This window comes from Phaenicophaeus curvirostris, chromosome 7 (assembly GCF_032191515.1).
Source record: "Phaenicophaeus curvirostris isolate KB17595 chromosome 7, BPBGC_Pcur_1.0, whole genome shotgun sequence".
NCBI lineage: Eukaryota > Metazoa > Chordata > Aves > Cuculiformes > Cuculidae > Phaenicophaeus > Phaenicophaeus curvirostris.
In genome coordinates, this window is record NC_091398.1 from 32,167,323 (window position 1) to 32,188,432 (window position 21,110).

Consider the following 21,110-nt stretch of genomic DNA (forward strand, 5'->3'; position numbering starts at 1 on the left):
CTTTTAAAACTTAAGGAATTTTTTTTTTGGAAGGACAGTTTTCCTAGCACAGGATTTTAATACTATTACACAAGTACGGGTAACAATGTGTTTCATTAACATTTTTATTAACTTTGTAACTCTTCTTAACTGCATCAGAAAAACTTTAGAGTCAAGTTTAATAGAAAAAATATTAACTGAGAAAATTTTAACAACTTACTTAAATGCCCAGCACATTCTTCCTCCTCCTTCCACAGACACTCGTAGTTTATCAGGTTCAGTCTTAATGAATATTTATCTCGCACTTTATTATAGTGAGATTTTTGTCCAGTATATAGTATCTACTTATGTTTACTTGTGCCTGCTGCACTTAGTGATATAATATATATTCTATACATATAGTTTTTTAAAAACTGGTAGTGTAAGAGGTTTTATATGTTTCTTTTCATCTGGTCCCTCAAAAAGAATAATTTAATATACAGGAACTAGAAAATAAATCCAGCACAAACTAAATGTACTGAGGAGTACATATTAAAATAATTACCACAGTAATTAAAAATCCCTGATCTTAGTCCTACAACAATTGGTTAACTAGAGGCTACTCCACGGCTTCTGGGATTTCTCTGTCATCCACAATAAGGGTATGGATAATTCCCTCCTTTCGTTTGCCACTACTGACAGCCTTAATGCAACAGCTCTGATCACCAAGACTGAAGTGAGTTTCGGTCCCATCTTCTACAAATTCACCCTGGGGAAAATGAGACAAGAATAAAACCAGGCATGCTGCTGTGGTAAAATGAAAGTTTGAACGCATCATCCTGGGGAAAGCGGGAAAATCCGTGTGCTGCTCTGATGCAAGCACAGTTTGACAACCAAACCTGGACTTGTAGCTTACAAGAATCTCTCCTTGTGCATTTATTACATGGCTGAGAACCATCAAGAGCAGAAGTTCTGATTCACTGAGAGAAAGTTTGTTCCACTGATTACCCAAAAAACACTTGGTGAATATTTTTATCCTGTTCTCGAGTATAGCAATTTTACATTACAATTTGTAAATTTACTGCTTACTTGTGGCAGCAGTAATCACAGTGACAACTCTGGTGAGAAAGCACATCCTTCACGGTTGGGGAAGCCTACACAGTATTCACATTGAAACCCATCATAATATAAAAGATATCAAATAGATTAAGCCTTCTAGCTGTCAACCTGCTTTAAAAATTAATGCAGATGTGACTGAAAGACAAAAGATGTTCCAACAAAACTCTTAAATTGTAAGTGTTAGGGACTGTCTCTAGATTCAAAAAAATATGAGTCAGAACAGACTACAAGTGTTCAACTTCCAGTCACTACTAACATGTGCAGGTTCGGATAAGCTCTACGCTTTGCATCAAACTCAACTCTCTCCCACTCCTCTGAAAGTCTTCTCCCTAAAAAAACCACTGGACAATTGACCCAGAAGATTTATTCTGCTTATACACTTTTTGTGTAAAGAAAAGCATTGTTTATCTATAAATAGATAGATGTTTGACATCCTAACTGAAACAGTGCCAATCACAGAATACAATTAAAAATGTTTGGAACAAACCGCTAGTGTACTGTCTATCTTGGCATACATTCATACTCCGTGGCAAAGTGAGGTAATGTGCCTCCCTGTGGCTTATTCTGCTCAGCGCTGGTTATCTAGTCATACCCTTTGAAGAAGTTATGGAAATGATCACGTACCGCTGTTTCCAGTTTTTGACCATTGCACCACACATCCATAGTGTCCTTTTCTGTGAAGTAAAAAGAAAACAAAAGTAAAAAGAAAACAAAAGTAAAAAGAAAACAAAAGTAAAAAGAAAACAAAAGTAAAAAGAAAACAAAAGTAAAAAGAACAAGATTTTTGTTTCTCCCTACAGAGAAGGAAGATATAGGAATTTTTAAAATTTACTGTTGAATTTTACTTTTGGTTCCCCAAAGAAGTTCCTAATTCAACATAGTACCTGGGCTACAGGGTTTGTTCTTATACTGGAGAGATGGGAGGCTCTGTTATCAATGGGCAAACAACATTTGCTGTGAACATACATTTTCACCTCTCCCTGGCCTTCGCTATCAACACTGCGTTGTTCTGAATATTGTCAGATATTCTGACATTCTTAAATTGGTAAACTTGAAACCAGAAAAGTTATGTAGTTTCTGTTAATTATTTGAGTGCTGTTTATTCAATGAAGCCCTAACACTTTATCCAGGTCTGTTCAATTCAAAAGCAGCATTATTTAACATCCATCATAGAATCACAGAATGGTTTTGGTTGGAAGGGACCTGCAAGATCATCTAGTTCCAACCCCCTGCCATGGGCAGGGACACTTCCCACTAGATCGGGCCACCCAAGGCCCCATAAAACCATTTATTTTGTTAAAATCTCCTTAATAGCTCAAATATCACTTTAAATATAAACATTAGACTTTTTTTTCATTTGAAACAGAATATTCCTTTACTTCTTCCAACACTCCCTCCTTAAATTACTACTCTAGAAGTCACGTTACCAACACTGTCAGCCACAGTTCACCAGTAGAAACATGAACACTGCTTGCCTTTTAAGTAAGCAAAGGGAGATTAAAAGTCTGTAAGGAGACTAATCTGTTTCTGGCATTAAAATTGCCCTTATTTCCTGCTCCTCTTCATCTTAGGGCAGTTCACTCTGTCCTGAGGCTTCAGGAGAAATCATAGTCCATGATCTTGTCTCCAGGTGTAACCATACAGCAACACCCAAGTGCAAGTTTTCCCACTAGATGCCACAGACAAATTCCTCCAAAGATCCTTTCCACCCATCTGCTTGTAATGTATTTCAGGAAGAGGGGGCAGAACAGAAGAAATATATGGCCTTACTATTAAGAAAGTAAAAAACCTCATGTGAAGGTATCATTTCTTTACCTGCAGAATTGCCTTGCTCTGGCAGCTGTATGGATACAAAGCCATAACTCTTTCCAGCCTTTTCTTTTTTTCCTGTTTTAAATCTAGACCATGCTGCTGCAGAACAGAGCACTCTCAGCAGACTCACACAGATGTAGCAAGGCCATTATTTTTCAGATTAATTCCAAACTTCCAGACCACCCAGGATTTTACACTGCAAAAGCACCAGCCACTGAACTATGCTTTCTTTTAAATACCAGTTGCCAAATACATTAAAGCTTATTCAAAGTCAGCAACATGAAATTATTCAATGTTTGCTTACCTAGAACAACTCTATAGTCTGTACCACCCAAGTTGAGTAGCCATGTATTGGTTGTTTTTAACCTGTTCTCCATATGCTTCTTGAGGCTCTTTCCGTTGATCTCCAAAGTATATTCATATGCAAAGCCACTGACTGCATCAATGTTAATAGTAGCTTTTGTTTTTGATGCTCCCACAGTGAAAGTTTCTTTACCCACTAATTTAAACATCCATTCTTTTCTTATTTCTTCCTGTAGAATAAAACAAAGACAATGGGTATTAATACGTTTTAGTATAAAAAAAATGAACTAGAACTCAGGAAACAGCTCAGTATTTAACTATTATTTCAGAATGAACAAATACATGATACTTTGTGTGTCTATAGTGCTTCTGCCCAAGAACAGCACAGCACTTCATGAATACTCTTGTAACTGGCAAAAACCAGAATGATGCAGTTTATCAAGTTAGGTAAAGTTGATCGACTGAATATACCTAACTTGCATTTATTAGTCTTTTGTTTGTTCTGATGCCTGTTGCATGAAAGTGCACTTATATAATCTGTATCATAGCAAATTTTGAGCATATAACAATTTCACCTTTCCATCAACATAGACAACACGTTTTCCTGAAGTGGTCCCATGTTCAAATTCAATCTTATGAACACCATCACTTAAAGCTACTTCCCAAACAGCCACCAGATCTGTCATCTTCTCTAAGTAACTGTACCGAGACCTATGGAAACACCAACAAAGTAAATTAATTGCCGTTGAAAGAATTCAGTGACTGATGCCTGTAGTTCAAAGCTTTACAGCTTCAGGGAAAGTGACTTTTTACAAATGTAAAACAGGACTTCAAAGAATAAGCTTACAGAACTGCTTATATTTTTGTGTTTTTCAAATGTTAAAATGTGACAAAAAATCACAAAATATAAGCAGACAGTTAAACAGACTCACTTTGACAAACACCATATAAAATCATATAGCTATACACCTAACTTCTAAAACTTCCACATCAGTAGGTTACAAAATTATACTGGGAATTCAGATACTCCTAGACAGGACTGCAACTTCTTGGCAGGAGAATACAGTATTTGGATTGGTCTCTGTGAAAGTGATCTAGCCTTTTACACTTGAAAAATAGTCAGGACAACCAGTTTAGCTATGATCTGTTTTAGCAGATTTGTCTGTAATCTTTCTCATAAACATCACCTACATCATTCAGAAATGCAACTTTTCAGACACAAACACCCACAGGGGAGGAGATCTGGCAAGATATCCTTTCATTTATGTGATTTTAGAAGTTCAGATACAGCCATAAGTGACCTCTGGAACTGTGGATATCTTTCCAAACCTGCTCATACCGCAGTTCTGATTTTTTACCTTACTTCATCTTCACTGACAGTAATCTCCTCACGGGATGCCATAGTAACCAAAATGTCTTTTAATCCAATTAGCAGCAAGAAAAAAAGAAAAGCAAAATAGCAGCAGAGATGTGTTGAGGCCTAAATTTTCCACATTTTCTCCATTTAAGATAAAGGATATTTTTACAAGCGTCATCAACTACCACGCACTACTGTATATATGACAAAATACAAACACAATTTTTCTTCTATACAAAAAGGCAAATGTATTCTTTCACAAAATCAGTATGTGAAATTTATCCTAACTTTATTAGCACAACGTTTATTTTTTCATCACTTGATGGAAAAACAGCTTCCCTATCCTGTGAGCAAAAGCTCAGAAACTAACAACTTCACCAAAGCAGAAGCGAATCGACAGCTGCCCATCTCAGTCACAAACTGGAACGAACTAGAGACTACTGTCACCTCAGGGAAAGAAAAGCAGCACAGGCAACAACAATTTAAACCTACTTGGTTTCTAAACCACTGCAGTAGTTTTCAACAATCATATTAGCAATTTGACCTTGCAATTCAGTCATAAAGTCTAGGCAAACCACAAATAAATCACTTGTTTCTTACTTAGTTTTTGAGACCATGACTGTGTTTTACAACACTGCTGGCTTATTTTCAATTCATTATCTTCACTAAACAAATTAATTTGCGAAGAGCTATCTACATGGACTGTGCATATCCATAAGCACAATATAAGTGCAAATAAGTGAGTTGTTGATAAATTGTACTTTAAAAATACATTAAAAATTAATTAAAGGGAAGTCCTATGCTCTAGAGTCTTTCTTCAGCACAACAGAGGAGTGTGCAGTTAAAAATTAAACCTAATTCACTCTGACTAAAGATTCTGCTTTAAAAGATGCTCGGGTACACTGCTGTATCACTGTGCTGCTGTCAGTAACTACATACTTATCTATTAATAAACTGAAAAACAAGCTTTAAAAACAACGCAACCGCTTTAAGGATACAAGGATTTAATTCTCACAGTTGAGAGCAGGGCACACGCCCTAATAAATGCCGAGGAGGTGGGTTTTCCCTCAGGTTACAGGCTGACTTCTATGGAGGGTGGCATTCCTTGGCAAGTGGCGAACACCAGGCAGGCGTGTTTCTGTGCTTCCCCTCCTCGTCCAATAAGCAGGTGCCCGGGGCTCAGGATAGACCCATGCTCAACCCTATCATCGAAGGAACACAAGAAGTGGCCTCAGGCACACAGAGGAACACCAGAAACAGAACTGCAGCACATCGCCAGCTGATCCACAGAGACTGCACCATGGTATCCAGCTCTCCTGCATGGATTTGAGCAGATAATTTAGGATTGATGCTGAAAGGGTTTGGAAACAACCCAGAACATTTTTTTTTTAAAAAAAAAATTTGAGTCATACACCTTTTTTTTTTTAAAAAAATCAAGCTTAAGCACAAACCCCAGTCTCTAGGACAGCTTTGTTTACTTTAGGACAGCCGATAGCACCATTCCAAAAGGAAAGCCATGCTCTGCTGCAGGACCAGGAGATGCCCAAGCCAGTCTACCCTCAGACATTCCCTCATGAACTCGAATCCAAGGAAGCGGATTTGTGCTGACTGCCAACCACCTCAGTTCACTACGTTCTCTGTCAATCCAATCAGCAGCCCAAAAGCAGATTTACCTCTTTATACACAACGGCTTGCTCTGAAAACCAGGACAGGATTACCGCTCCACATGCACTTAATCCATGCCTGGCAGCAGGCAATGCGGGACAGTGCACTGAGAAGCACACGAATCCTAGACGGGTTTGGGTTGGAAGGGACTTTAAAGCCCACCTGGTTCCAACCCCTCTGCCACAGGCAGGGACACCTCCCAAGGTGGTGAATTTCTCCCCACCACCCGCGTTTATTCCTAGCAAAAAGGGTTTGCTTTTGAATGACGCCTCGAGAACGACATTCCTGGAGACATTCTCTGTGGGCTGCTGACCGTGCCACCTGCCCCAGAGCATCCCAACCCTCCTCGGCCAGCGCTGCAGCAACAGGCAGGATGCACTCTGCTGCCTCCTCCTCTCATTCTTCTCCTATTGTGCCTCCTTTTCTTCTTCTTCTCCCCCCTTCTTCTCCTATTCTTCCTTCTTCTTCTCCTCCTCTCCATCTCCGTCTCAGTTTCCACCTCTACCTCCTCCTCCTTTCTCCTCTTCCTCGCCTTCTTTTCCTCCGTGCCTTCTCCTAGTCCTCCTCCTCTTCGCCTTCCCTCCCTCCTCACCTTCTCCTATTCTTCTTTCTTCTCCTCCTCCCCTTCTACTCCTCCTCTTTCTCTCCTCTTCCTCCCTACCTCCTCCCTCCTCTTCCACCCTCTCTTGTCCTCTTCCTCCTCCCCACCTCTTCCCTCCCTCCTCCTCTTCCTCCCTCCTCCCCTCCCCTTCTCTTCTTCTCTCCTCTTCCTTCCTTCCTCCTCTCTCTTCTTCTTCCTCCCTCCCTTCCTCCTTCCCTTCCTCCTCCTCCTCCTCCCCCTCCTCCTCCCCTTGTCCCCTCACCCCATACCTGCCGGACTCTCTCCCCTCTCTCCAAGATGGCGCCGCTCCCCCCGCCCCTCGCTCCCGGCGTGCCCCGCGCCGCTCTTCCCGCCCGCCCCGCCATGGCCGAGGTACCGGTCGGTGCGGCCGCCGCTCGGGTCCAACGAGGCAGGGGGGAAAAGGACAAAAACCGACCCAAAAGCGCGGTCGGGGCGCGCTGGGGCTGCTGCCCCGGTGGGGGCAAAAGCGAATTTCATTCATTGCGCGTCACCCTGGCGCTGAGAGCCCTCGGCGCCCCTGCCCGGGCGGGAGGCGGTGTGGAGGGGGGTCATGGCTTCTCCCCGGGGCTAACGGCCTCCAGGGGCTCCTGGGGGGCCTTTGGGGTGGATATCGGGGGGAATTTCCTTATTGAAACCGTTGCCAAGTGCTGGAACCGGCTGCCCAGGGAGGTGGTTGAGCCACCGCCCCTGGAGGGGCTTAGGAAATGAGTGGGTGCTGTGCTCGGGGTATCCGTGGAATCATAGAATAGCTTGGGTTAGAAAGGAAATTAAAGATAATCTAGTTCCACCAGACCAGGCTGCCCAAGGCCCCGTCCAACCTGACCCTAAACACCTCCGGGCATGGGGCAGCCACAGCTTCTCAGGGCAACCTGTGCCAGTGCCTCACCAACCTCATGGTGAGTAAGTTCCTCCTTCTGTTTAGTCTAAACCTGCCCCTCTCCTGTTTATCCCCATTGCCCCATGTCCTGTCACTACATGCCTTTGGAAACAGTCCTTCCCCAGCTTTCCTGCAGGCCCCCTTCAGGTATTGGGAGGTCCCTATAAGGTCTCCTCAGAGCCTTCTCCATGTATTTGTCGAACATCATGTGATGTCGGACTTAGCAGTGCTGAACTGATGGTTGGACTTGATCTTAAAAGTCTTTTCCAACCAAAACCATTCTACGGTTCTGTGACAAGGATATGGAGCTGTCAGAAGCAGTCCAGAGGAGGGCTGGAGCACCTCCCATGCGAGGACAGGCTGAGAGGGTCAGGATTGTTCAGCCTGGAGAGGAGAAGGCTCCGGCGAGACCTTATAGTGACCTTCCAGTACCTGAAAGCGGCTGCAGGAAAGCTGGAGAGGGACTTCTTACAAAGGCTTGTAGTGATAGGACTAGGGGCAATGGGTATAAACTGGAGAGGGGCAGATTTAGACAAGGCACAAGGAAGAATTTCTTCACGCTGAGGGTAGTGAGGTGCTGGAACAGGTTGCCCACAGAAGTTGTGGCTGCCCCATCCCTGGAGGTGTTCAAGGCCAGGTTGGATGGGAACTTGAGCAGTGTGATCTAGTGGGAGGTGTCCCTGCCCATGGCAGGGGGATTGGAACTAGATGATCTTTAAGGTCCCTTCCAACCCAAGCTATTCTATGATTCTATTGTATTAAGTACACTCATTCCCAGTATCTCTTGCAGATCCTGTTGGGCACAAGCCTGCCTGTAGCGGTCAGGGCTTCTTGGGGATCTGGAGTTTGTTGTTATTTGGGGAAGATTTGGTATCCTCCACTGCCTGCACACCAGGAAGGGCAGGAGACTGTGAGCTGATATGGAGAACTCAGGTTTCTGACTCTTCTTTACCTTCTCCCAACTGCAGCAGGAGAAGGCAGAATGGGAGAACTTAAACCAGCTATTAAGGCACCATGGGTTGAAACCGGTGAGTCTTGCTGACCCCCAAAGCTACAGAGATACATCAGGTAAGGAAATGGTAGTTTTACAGGTGTTTGTATTTGAAAATATTAAGCTTAAGTTCATAATACATCTCTAAAGCCATCACTTCTAGATGGTAGCAGAGATGGTATCTCCTTCAGCTATTAAAAGCCTTTCATTATGACTGTTTATTTTCTGTATCATCAGATATGATTGTCTTAGACAGTCAGTCTTCTCTAGGAGTAAGATTTGCATTAAAAACACTGATGGAAGACATCGACCGACAGCAGAAAATGATGCAGGGGCTTATGGAGGCTAATCGTAATCTTAGGTAAGATCCAGTGGGATGATCTTCCTTAGTAATACAAAGTAGAAGTGTTATTAGTGTCTATCTCCTGCCAGGTAGAGCTTGTCATACCCAAGGTTTAAGACCCTTTCCCTGAGATTATTGTCCAATGTGGAGCAATGTTGGCTGAGTTCCTTTTAAGCTTCTCTGTTATTTCATCTGCTGCTGCTTCTCATACCAGTGTGCTTTCTGCCTGCTGCCACGGGCTATTATTCAGTGTTATCACATAATGTTTGTCAGGCCTGTGCTCTCTTCACTATATTTAGTGAGACAAGTTTAATTTAAATCAAGGAATCATTTATTTTTTTTCAGAAATGCGATACGACAGGAACGAGGACGGGCATCTCGGCAAGAACAACGGGCTAATGATTTGGAAAATGTGGTAAAAAACATTAAGTCCAAAATCTGTCAGTTGGAAGATGAGACAATAGCTAAAGTTTGCCAGCAACAAAATCAAGTCAAAGAACTTCAAAAAGATCAACAGGTTTCACAGGTAATTCAGATAGTGCTGTCTGAAGATTCAGACTTTTAACTTGCCCTAAGAGCTCTAAAAATATTTACATTGATCAAAATAAACATGAGTCATAGAGTTAGTACACAGCTTAGAGCTAATATTTTTCAATCTATACAGAATTTTCCCGCAATAACTTAGAAAAATATCTATATCTTTCTTCCATCGCCATTTCAGTATGGCTAAAACCCAAATACTAAGCTTCCTTGGGACCAAGGTGGATCCGTGGGCATGTACAGTGCAGTCTCCAATCTGTGGGTTAGTAAAATTTCATAATGCTGCTGTTATCTGTTCACAGGCGAAATATCAACAGCAGCAGGAAAAGCTGCAAGAGCAGGAAGAGGTGATTGCCCGTTTGCAGAAGGAGCTGTGCAAAATTGGGATGGAGGAGCAACAGCGTCTTGCCACTCAAAACAAAATGTTTTGTCGGTTTTGCAAAAGAGCTCCCAAGTCTCTTCTAGATCAGCAGTAAGTAATTTTCTTATATTGGTGAATTTTTGTAACGGTAAACAAGAAATGGATTTTAAAGTTACTGTTCTTGATATTTATATGAAAAATGACTGGAAATCAGGAGTGCAGGCTGAAATGGGAATTTTTGTGAAGATGCCTCAATGCAGTGATGTTATTTTATATAATGGAGTCTTCATAGAATGGTTTGGTTTGGAAGCGACCTTAAAGACCATCCAGTTCCAACCCCACTGCCATGGGCAGGGACACCTTCCACTGGATCAGGTTGCTCAAAGCCAGCCTGGCCTTGGACACCTCCAGGGATGGGGCATCCACGGCTTCTCTGGGCAGCCCGTGTCAGTGCCTCACCACCAACACAATAAAAAATTTCTTCCCAATATCTAATCTCAATCTCTGCTCTTTAACCTTAAAACTGTTCCACGTCGTCCTGTCCCTGCGCTCCCTGATAAAGAGCCTCTCCCCAGCTTTCCTTTAGGCCTCTTTAGGGACTGGAAGGCTGGATTAATCTATGGGAGAAATTAAGAATTTACCAGCCCCTGTAGACACTAGGTGTCAGCAAAGAGAAGGGAATGATTTCTCTGCTCTGGAACTGCCCTGTCTCTGAAGGTGATCCCATCCTGAGGTTCTGACATCTTAAAACTTAAATTAAAAACCAACAAGCTCCACCACTACTTACCCCCTCAGCCCAAAAGAGAAAGCCCTGTCCAGTTTGCAGTCAATCCTGAAGAGAAGCTTGTCTTTGCAACTTCTCGCTGTGTGCTTGCTCTAAAGCTTCCCAGGTACTTTAGTGACAGTGCTGAGAAAGTGTTCCAAGCCTGTGTTTCTGTGCTGTAAGATCTCTGTAGTTCTGCTATAGTCAGAGATTTGCCAGTTCTTACACCTCCAGTGGCCATCACTTTATTGTGCTGGTGTCACCTGGTTTTCCAGGCCTGTCTAGTGATCTTTACCCCTTTTGCATGCCCTTGTTGCATGAGAAGAACGATCACTGAATTTGGTTCCCTGTGCTTTCTCTTCTATCTCTTCAAAAGAGACAATCACAGAGAGCTTAAGAGGAAAGGTGGTTTCTTAGCTGTTCATTTTTTTGTGGCTGTATTTTTTGCAGCAGCTCACTTTGAAAGCACTTCTGGTTTCTTTGGAGTCAGGTGTTCCTGGGCTATGTGGGACGTGTTTTCTCTGCCTCCCACAGTGGTCACGGAGCCCTGGCACTTGAGGCTGTGCCGTGCTGTTAAGATTGCTGAGTAAATATAGTCACAAGATGAGGAGGCTGTCAGGAGGATTTAGCTTTTGTCTCCTCTTTAATAATTTTACCACTTTTAGTCTAGTACAGCTAATGTCTCTAATTTTCTATTCTGGAAAACTGTGTCTCTGTATTTGTGATATGAGAGGGAACTCACTATCTGATGCAGTCACTTCTGAAGTTCAGTGAAGCTCTGTAAGCTGGCCTGTTACTATGGGGTGATCACAGTGTCCTTCAGGCATGATTTTTTGAGAATATCTGAAATTCATAATTCCACTTTTCCTTTCTTTCAGGTTCCTTTGTCTAATTGATTATTATGAATCTCAAATTAGTCAAATTAAAAAGGAGCTAAGGTAGGTTTTTTCTAATGCCTTATGGCCCTACTGTTCAAAATTTTCCTCTTTGCTGTTCTTGAAGCTTATAATGGTAAATATTCAGTGTGCCAGATGCCACTGGCATGTAAGAAACAGCAAAGGATTATAATGGTTTTGGATTCATCCAGAGAACAGCTTTCAGTCAGGCTAAGCAGCTGCTTAGTCAGGAAGCCAGGACAACTAGGAACTAGGGGATATTTAGATGCTTGAGCTATAGTTCTTTCTTTTTTCTTTCTTTTTTTTTTCCTTCCCATCCACTTTTGCCATGGTTCACAGGCAGAAGAATTGCTGCATTAGCAGTGCTCAGCCACATGATCTCTCTAAACAAAAGGAGTATCAGCTTTTTGGCTCTGTTGTGGTGCTCACATGGTACAAAGCAATGAGCAGATACCCGAGACATTCCTATAATTTGAGACTATTATCTTGAAAACTGAAATGGGATTTGCTTGTACTGGAATTTCTTTTGAGGAATAACTGTACTTAGTTAGCTTATGAAACAGCTTCCCAGAAATCATAGAAAAGAGAAGTGGATCTCAGGGCAGAATTTCTATTCCATTTACTTTGAAGTTTATGGAAACATTATTATACATAACTGCTAGCCAAGCCAAGTTAGATCTTTGAAGTGATCAAATTACAGTTAAGCTGAAACAATTTATTTTTTCCAATAGGCAGTATAAAAAAGATGAAGACCAGGTACAGAGAGAAGTAAAAAGCAAAGAAGAGTTCTTAAGTCTAGATGCTACTCCTAATTATAGAGCACTGCTCACGGTATGGAACTGCTATGAATAAGTCAGTGCAGACCTCTAAATGGTAACCCTTCAAGAGCCGTATAGAAACATGTATGTGTTTGATTTCTGTCCCCTCCTTCTTACTGTGCCTTCTGAATTTGTAAGTTCCATGGGCAGGGTTTGCTGTCTTGATTCCAAGATTGTTTACTGTGTTTTGAGTTGTCTTTGCTGGGGACTACATAAACCTTAATCACAGCTTCTCCACCTCTGGTCTAATGCAGCAGGCTCTCGATCTTATGTAGGCTAATTCCTCGTCCGTGCTGTCTTGCTCTGTAGGCAAGTGGGAGCCCTTCTTAACATGCACGTTCTTTAAATTGCTCACGCTTGTTCACGGAATGAATGAAATAAAAGAAATAACACAGTCTATGTTACAGTCTTTCCAGAAACAACTTACTGAAACAAAAGCCAGGAATGAACAGCTTTTGCTTGAAAATATAAATCTCAAGAAAGATTTGGAAATAAGGTAAGAAAGGATAAGTATCATCCTTTGTAAGGGCACTTTGGTAGACTTTGCTCTACAAAGAAAGAAGCTGACAGCACCAGCAAGTGTACAAGTGTAGTATCAAATCTGCCCTTAAAAGCGATTTGTAGAAATGAGATCTGGCAGCAACAGCCAGCCTTCCCTCCCTATGCTGTTGATCACAACTGCTCATGGTTAGCTTGCTGTTGCTATGTAGAAACATTGCAGAATTTCATTTTCAGAATTGATTTTGTGGCACTGGCAAAGCTTTCTTATTTTTTCGCGTGGCTGAGTTTTATAGATGCCTTCAAATGCAAGATATTTGATATGGTACTTTTTCATTCTAACAGACCAACAGCACAGGAATTAAAACTTTACAAGCACCAAGTGAAGAAACTAGAGAAAACGTTAAAGAAAACTGTCCAGTGCGTATATTTCTTTGGTAATTTTCATGAATCCTCTGAACTTCTTAAGGCAAAGATACTCTGCAACCTGTAACGTAGATAGCAGCTTATAAAGCACGCACCTTATCAGTGTTCCTCACAGCCTGCTTATGGGCAGCAAATGCTACTGTTTCTGCAGAGTCACCCTGCAAATCTCTGATGATGGCATCGTCTCCAAATGGGGACACAGAAGTGTGTTGGTTTTATTTCATTTTATCTTTCTGGATGTGGGTGCTATCGCAGGCAATACGGACAGGACAAGACTGTATTGTTTGCCTCTCCCATGAGCTATAAAGAAAGCTACTGGGTACATTATGGATTATGAATGAGAAGTGAGTTGGCACAATGTCACAACTACTGAAGTTATGTCCATATTAATCTTAGAAATTGACTTGTTTTTTTTTCTGAAAAGTTGCTAAGAAAATGCATTGAAGGTTTAGAAATCCAGTATTGGGAAAGTGTTTTTATCTGTAGTTTCGCCTAATCATTTATGCATGTGTATACTGAATGCTAATATTTTATAACCTGAAAATAACATCACTTAAAGTTTAAAAATGTTTAGTTTTTCATTTCACATCGTGTATGTTTAAATGTTCTTTTCTCTTATGGCAGTGGGCATTATTTAGACGATAGTTTTAGAGAAAGTCATCTTAGATTTGACAAAAAGTATAGGGAGTTATATATAGTAAACCAGGAAAGATATTCAAGCAGAAACAGATAGACAGTGAGAATTTGACCCTTTTGAGTAAAATTCTGGATTTTAAGTCCTCATCCATGGTAGAACCTCTGGTAAGGGAACAACTGTACATTCAGTGGTGTCCCTTCTAAATTAGTGTGCAGTCTGGAATAACCTCTGGAAACTTGAGGTAAATTAATGATATTTACACTAGGTCTTAGATTCTTCAGCTAGTTCAGTTTGATGGAATTCTATTGGCAGGCATCATAAGGTGGAGATTTTACTTTGTAGGTATAAGTATGTGTGCTACACACCTGATTCTTTAATAAAGTTGAAAGTAACTCTCTATGTATTTGGTGTGTAGATCTTCGGGGAGCAGTACTGGAGAAAGAGCAGAGGAAAAGAAAGAACCCGAGACTGTCACAGGAGTAGATCAGTTGCAGGCAGTTTGCCAGCAATACTTAAAGGTATCCAAATTTCATCTGCGCTGTGTATATCTAGCACTGTTACAGTGAAATACAATACACGAGTTATGTGTAACTGTAAACTGAAGCACGCTGGTTTGAATCTAAGAGTTCACATCAAGTTCTTTACACAAGACATGTAATGTTCTGGATTTGGCAGTGAATGTAGGCTTGTTGTTAGTTGTTCTATCTTAGTGTAAACTACCTGAAAATACATCACAGAACCAGAGTCTAGGCTGGCAAACATCAGTTCTCAATGATTTAGCTGAAGTCTCTTCAGGACAGGGGATTTGTGCAAGGTCTTGGGCAAAACGGATCCTTATGTTATGGTTTTAAAGGTGCCTGAGGAGATAGTGGCTTTTATTTTTCTTTGAATAAAAAAAAAGCAAATATAATAAAATGTAGCAAAATGTAAACTGTGGGAGGAACAATGCCTGAAGTGGATAAATGTTAAATATTCCTCAAAGGGAAGTGTATTTGCATTACTTTTACATATCTTCTAGCTAGTATATTTTTAAGTCTTTGAATCTATTACATATTGAATGCATCTGTAGAACTCGTAAACAGTGGAGCTATTTATGATTTAAAGTTTAGGCAATCATGACTGCTGGAAAGGGATTTTGTTATAAAATGTCATACATATTTGAGCAATAACGTGTTATTTATTGTGGAAGGTTTTGTCCCATATTGATTCTATTCTGCAAAGTCCAAGAGCTCCTCCATTGATATACAGGCGCAATAAAGGGCCAGTGCAAAATTCCATTAAAGAGAATGGACAGGAATGTGGATTTGAGCACCTTCCGCTTACTATAGAAATGTGGGCAGATCAGCTAATGGCCCTAAAGGTAACGCATGGTTGTACTTGGCTTTATACTCTACCTCCAGTCTGCTGACCACCCCTCAGTCTCTCACTACATACAGGTTATTTGCTCTGTATGTAGCTTTTGTTGCCTGGCTTGTTGGTAAATAATTCTGCTGACCATTTATATTCACCATTTATATACTGCTTTAAAATCAGAGTAAAGTGAAAAATGTGTAGTGTGCCTACAGGCCAGAGATGTTCCTCTGTGTGTTGCCTAAATGTTTTTGTTCACTGTCTGAGTCCCTAAGAATACACTTATGCTTAGAGTCTATATACGCACACGTTAATAGTGATGCTTTCTCTCTCTTTCTTTTTCTTCCAAGTACGAGTGAAATAATTTTGTTTAAAACCAAACTCTATGACCAACACTTCTTATTGCACTGAAACTATAATATATCGGTGTTTTTAAATTGAAGAATGTAAGCAAGATACTGTGCTTAAATTCCATGAAAATTAAAACCTTACTGTCTCCAGTACTGTAATGTTTCTGCATGTAAGAAACAGAAGATCTGCCTGTTTCTATAATTAAAAATAAAAATAATAAGTTACTAAAATAATTTGTGTCCCCTCTCTTCTTTTAAAAAGGATTTGCACAGGTCCTTGAGAAAACTGTCTCTGGAACTGATGCCCTGGCACACTGCAGATCCGCAGGATAACAGGGAATCCATAAGAGTTGAAGACCTCCAGTTCACAGTAGATGCAATTTTGGAAGAAATAGAAAATAAGGAAAAGGTAATTCTTACCAGGGGTTTATAATCACAAACTACTGTGTAGTTCTTCAATGCGTACTTCACATGGTGATTAGACTTGCACATCTGAAAGCCTTGTGGGGTTTAAGAAACAGCTGTTTGAAGATATTCAATATTCAAAGACCATTTTAGCATAATAGATAAATTGACCTTGGGGAAGATTGCTTTGATTAAAGTCATTTGACCAACTATGAATTTGCATTGCCCTGTAGACTCAGGTGTTATCCTGTTCTGTCTGTTCCTCAGTCAGCGTTGGGAATACATAAAAGTGCTTACTAAGCAACACAGAAGAAAGTTTTCAAGAGCATTTTGGTTTGCTGGGTTTTGGTGTCTGAAAACTCTTCAAAATAGGTCTTCAGATTTAAAAATATTTGAAATGCTGTGATTTCATAGAGGAAGTTACACTTTTTTTTCTTCATTCACTAGTTTTAAGAATGTTTAACGGTTTAAAAGAGCTCTTGCTTTGTTAAGCAAGAACATTGATAAATTATTCTTTCTGCTTCCTACAGAACACCCAGGCTCCGTCCTTACCAACCTTGTTTGCAATAGTGTCACACTTCCAGAAGTTGTTTGATGTGAATTCTCTGAATGGGGTTTATCCGCGAATGAATGAGGTTTACACAAAGCTTGGGGAAATGACCAATGCTATGAGAAATCTCCATGAGCTTCTGCAACTAGGTAAAGACTTACCACCCACTCCTTAGCACTGGAAGGTCATGGATCTGTTAGACTGTGTCCAGAGGAGAGCCACAAAGGAGATCAGAGGGCTGGAGCACCTTCCATACAAGGAGAGGCTGAGAGAGCTGGGGTTGTTCAGCCTAGACAAGAGAAGGCTCTGGGGAGACCTTATAGCAGCCTTCCAGTACCTGAAGGGCCTACAGGAAAGCTGGGGAGGGTCTCTTCATTAGGGAGTGCAGCGGTAGAACAATGGGTAATAGTTTTAAGATGAAAGGGGAGATTTAGATTAGATGTTAGGAAGAAATATTTTACTGTGAGAGTTGTTAGGCACTGGCACAGCTTGCCTAGAGAAGCTTTGGACGCCCCATCCCTGGAGCTGTTCAAGGCCAGGTTGGATGAGGCTTTGGGCAACCTCATCCAGTGGGAGGTGTCCCAGCCCATGGCAGGAGATTTGGAACTGGAGGATCTCTAAGGTCCCTTCCAACCCAAACTGTTCTATGTTTTGTTCAGACTATTTCCAAAGGAAGAAGACAAGTGTAAGGCTGATTTCTTCCTGGGGAAAAAAGTTGCGCTGCTGAGAAATGAGTAAAGTAGGTATAATCTTCACTGGGAAGATAAAAATAGGTTGCTATCAGTTGGGAGTTTAAATAGCAAAGCCCCATTATTTGTAAGCCTTTAGCAGTTGCTGAGGCATACCAAGGAGGCACAAGAAAGGAATGACAGAGGAAATGGAATTTTAAATTTTTGTTTTCACAAAGCTTTGTTTCCTGTGGGCTGACTTTGTCATTCTTGACCATCTTTCATTCTGTACTTGAAAGTTAACAAGTTTAAGAAAAAAACAACTCAACCTTTGCTGTAGACTTCTACTTAGTAATTCATTCAAGTGTAATTATGTCCAGTCCACAGAAATTCCCTTCTTGTGCTCCTAAAGGTAAAAAAAAGTTGTTGAATGTCAAAACCTAAGTGCCAGTACTCAGAGGCATACTTAGTTACTTCCCAGTCTTCTAGCCAGGACAGGAGACGAGGAAACCTTGTGTTTCCCTAATAATTGCAAACCAGTGGAGTTGTGAGGATGTCTTCTCCAAACCTAGTTCTTCTGACATTGTGGGAGAACAGGACAAGGAGCCTGTTATGTTCAGTCACAGCAGTCAAAGCAAGTAAAATCCAATACCAAAACAAGTTCTGGCTGTTTAACGAAGTATTTATTGACCAGGTTCTTTGTTGGCCCAGCCCCTATACCGAGCTGTTGCTGCGTTACACAAACCTAATTGAATAACCCTCTATATTTAATTTCAATTGGCTGATTTCCACTGACACTGTAGGGTGCACTTCAGTCCCATCCTTGGTGTGAAAATATGCAGCTCTGATAAGTTTTAGTCGCTAAAGGCTTAATGATGCACCCCTCCTAGCTAACATTAGTTTATGTCTAACCATAGGCACTTTGTTTTCTGTGAATGGAGGAACTGTATACCTAGATGTGTGACAGGCAGATAAAAACTAGGCACCTGCAGGGACTGGACTGTGTCTAAAATACTTTCCTGTTACCACTGCTGTAAGAAACACAAAGTATTTGTTTTTTCACAGACAATTCGGCTCCACCCACTGTGGTAGTGGATACTGTTGGGAAACTGTGTGACATTGTTAATGAGAACGTGACTGAGCAGGTACAGCAGCTTCTGGGGACCCAAGACATCCATAGGTATGTGGGGCTGTTCCATTTATGACCAATCTCCAAGCATCGCATTTAGTAATTGAGAGTACCAGCTAAAACCAATACTGAAAGAAACTTTATTTGTTACAAGGTTGGTGAGCTGTGACAGAAATAGTGCTACTGCTATCCTACAGGAAACAAATCTTGAATACTTTAAAAAGGATAAAGCTGGCAAACAGAAAAATTAAGGCCAGAAGGTTCCAAAACACTCTGTTGGTTTGCACGGATAAGGTGATCAAATGAGCCTCAATAGGATGTGTGTTTCATAAGGAGACAAAGTGATACTGCATGTGGGAGGGGAGGAGAAAGGGTGGAAATTTTCAGCTGTGGAAGGGTGTGAGATGCAAGAACGTGTGCCTCAAGCTGCCTACAGCTGGTTTTGGGAACAAACCCTGTTGTATCTTCAACTGATGACATGTATGTACTCGGTAGCAGGCTAGAAGAGCTCACATTTGGTGTGGCCTCTGCAAACATACTAAAAATTAAGTCGCAGCAGGCAGCAAGCCTGACACACACTGAGTTAACAATACCAACTCCCTCAACCTTTCTGCACTCCTCAGAGTTCTAACTAAAGAACAGCTGCTTATAAAACATTCCTTGCTCCACCTCTGAGGCAGTTACATCAGCCACCCCCAGGCAGTATATTTAGCATACACAGATTAATGTTCCAGTCTAAAAATTACCTGGTGCCATGTAAGGAGGAAAGGAAGATTTGTATAGGGCATAAACAGTGAAATCGGAGATCCTCTTTTGACAGCTAACGCTTACTGGCTGTGGGTTCAGAACTTAAGGACACAGTTTTGGTGTAGATGGTTTCACATACTACCAAGTAGCAGTGTTGTCAGAAAGTCATGACATAGTATGACAAAACAGCCAAGGAGATGAACTTAAAATGCCATTGCACCTTTTATGTGACAGTCTCACTTGCATATTTCAGTATAATCAATAAGCTAGAAGAGCATGAGTGCTTCTTTCCACCATTTCAAGCTCTCATTCAAGATTTGCTCTGTCTTCTAGGTGAGTAATATTTGCAGCAGCTGTAATTATCTTCATGCCAAAGCTTCCTCTTAAAACTTTTAATAGCTAACACATACTTTGTTTCCTCCTGGAATGCTAAAACACAAGGAGGATGTGAAGGAAGGTGCTAACTTTTGCCTCATTCTCCTCCTCTTCCCATCTTTCCTTGGGAAGTGACCAAAATACTTTGTTTTCATTGAAAAAGGGGTTGCACTTGTTCAGTCATGTTTCTTCTAAGATAAGCTAACTTGATTTTTTTCCAAAAGCATTACTGGCTGTCAGGAGTTTATTATTTCCATCACTAGCTTCATTTCTAACATGTAATTTCTAATTTTGGCTGAATGTGAATATGTTCTTGGTACACATATCTTACTGGTTTTGCTTTCCATTCTGTTTCAGAGATCAGTAACTTGGATGATATTTTACCTACTGTGAGAAATTTGAAATTGGTTGCTAGAGAAGACCAGAGTAACTCTTAACTAGCTAGAGTTCTTACCTGTGAATGTACTTGTTGATGTATATGACGTTGCAGCTACCTCTAAACCCTGTTACCCTCAGCAACAGTTTCAGTTGTTTTGACATAAATAAAAAACTTCATTAATTTTTCTTCATTTTTGTTTCATGGTCAACTTAAGAAAAGCTTACTAAAACCACTATCAGCTGGTCTACTCCGTCCTCAAGAGAGAATTGATTAACTCTTTATCAGTCTCAGAAACTGAACCCTGCTTAAAGCCAAGGAGACTGTAACCACTAACCATTTTGAATGTTGCTGAGACATTAAGTATGGGAGAAAGGCATTCCAACTCCCTTAGCCATAACATTTTCATCCTTGGCCTATCTTGGTTTCCTGGAGTGCCTATTTTAAAATGCTGGTTAAATCTTCAGATAAGATTGGGATGAGAGCAAATTGTTATTCAGTGTGTATTCTTTCTGGCTATGGACCGAGATAGGCTCAATTTAACGTAACCCAGGCCAAAAGTAGTTGAAACTTGCGTCAAGTGGTGGATTACGGATTTCTGCGCAGCATGGAGTTGAAGTTACCGCAGTCATATTTCCCAAGTCAGTTTCAGAAAGGCATCGATTGAGTTTCTTATGCAAGACAGTTTATTGTACAGAAACAAGTACAGCAACCTTCCAAAAATATTCTGGTATATTTTGTTCTATTATATTAATATAGCTTAGTTTACAAAACTCTGCTGTTCCTCGGGCAGAACACTTTATGATCAAGGTTTACAAGGTGTGGAAATGTGGTGTAGCAAAGAACAAAACATTTTAAGGCATCACAAACTAAAACCTTGATGACATCTTAGTAAACTCATGTCCCTGCCTTTGGAAGCTCACTATGTACAGGCCTGCAGCCATACACTGCTAAGGTACTTTTGAACAGTGGAAAACCCATTCCTTAGTTTCTCAAAAAAACAATTGCTATTGGAGTCTTAAATAGTGCCTTTCAGCGGATGCCTGAAACCAGAGAAACCTTATTAAAAATGTATTCTTTTAAAAATACAATGCTTTCATGTTAAAAACCACATGAATAGGGTCCTGGGGAAATGAGACTGCCATGCCATGTAATGACACTTGGCTGACAGTCT

General features: G+C 40.9%; 2 protein-coding genes across 4 annotated transcripts; one reads left to right on the forward strand and one right to left on the reverse strand.

Moving 5' to 3' along the window:
- Positions 1-29: 29 nt before the first annotated feature.
- FAIM (Fas apoptotic inhibitory molecule) lies at positions 30-5,921 on the reverse strand. 3 transcript variants are annotated; one of them, XM_069861504.1, is made up of 6 exons: positions 5,565-5,921; positions 4,551-4,608; positions 3,768-3,903; positions 3,194-3,422; positions 1,702-1,751; positions 30-727 (listed from the first exon to the last, which is right to left on the reverse strand). In XM_069861504.1, exons 2-6 carry the CDS (start codon positions 4,592-4,594, stop codon positions 578-580), a joined length of 609 nt encoding a protein of 202 aa, XP_069717605.1. In that variant the 5' UTR covers positions 4,595-4,608; positions 5,565-5,921; the 3' UTR covers positions 30-577. The 3 variants fall into 3 exon arrangements, with proteins under 3 accessions (XP_069717605.1, XP_069717607.1, XP_069717606.1); XM_069861506.1 differs by lacking the exon at positions 4,551-4,608; XM_069861505.1 differs by lacking the exon at positions 5,565-5,921 and having other exon boundaries at positions 4,551-4,627.
- A 1,215-nt stretch (positions 5,922-7,136) lies between these two features.
- On the forward strand, positions 7,137-20,129 carry CEP70 (centrosomal protein 70). The gene is made up of 16 exons (XM_069861500.1): positions 7,137-7,187; positions 8,682-8,781; positions 8,942-9,065; positions 9,393-9,573; positions 9,890-10,059; positions 11,590-11,649; positions 12,339-12,438; positions 12,833-12,921; positions 13,269-13,343; positions 14,402-14,504; positions 15,176-15,346; positions 15,949-16,095; positions 16,622-16,790; positions 18,375-18,489; positions 19,439-19,518; positions 19,918-20,129. The coding sequence occupies exons 1-16, from the start codon at positions 7,179-7,181 to the stop codon at positions 19,995-19,997; spliced, it is 1,773 nt and encodes a 590-aa protein (XP_069717601.1). The 5' UTR covers positions 7,137-7,178; the 3' UTR covers positions 19,998-20,129.
- The last annotated feature ends 981 nt before the right edge of the window (positions 20,130-21,110 follow it).

Bases quoted from the DNA above. Each gene is read 5' to 3' on its own strand.
- FAIM (XM_069861504.1), bottom strand. From the start codon at position 4,594: ATGGCATCCCGTGAGGAGATTACTGTCAGTGAAGATGAAGTAAG. The intron at 3,904-4,550 runs GTAAAAAATCAG...GTGTTTCCATAG, and splicing joins GTCAGTGAAGATGAAGTAAG to GTCTCGGTACAGTTACTTAG. The intron at 728-1,701 runs GTACGTGATCAT...CATTTTCCCCAG, and splicing joins GTCAAAAACTGGAAACAGCG to GGTGAATTTGTAGAAGATGG.
- CEP70 (XM_069861500.1), top strand. The intron at 9,066-9,392 runs GTAAGATCCAGT...ATTTTTTTTCAG, and splicing joins GAGGCTAATCGTAATCTTAG to AAATGCGATACGACAGGAAC. The intron at 16,791-18,374 runs GTAAAGACTTAC...GTTTTTTCACAG, and splicing joins CCATGAGCTTCTGCAACTAG to ACAATTCGGCTCCACCCACT.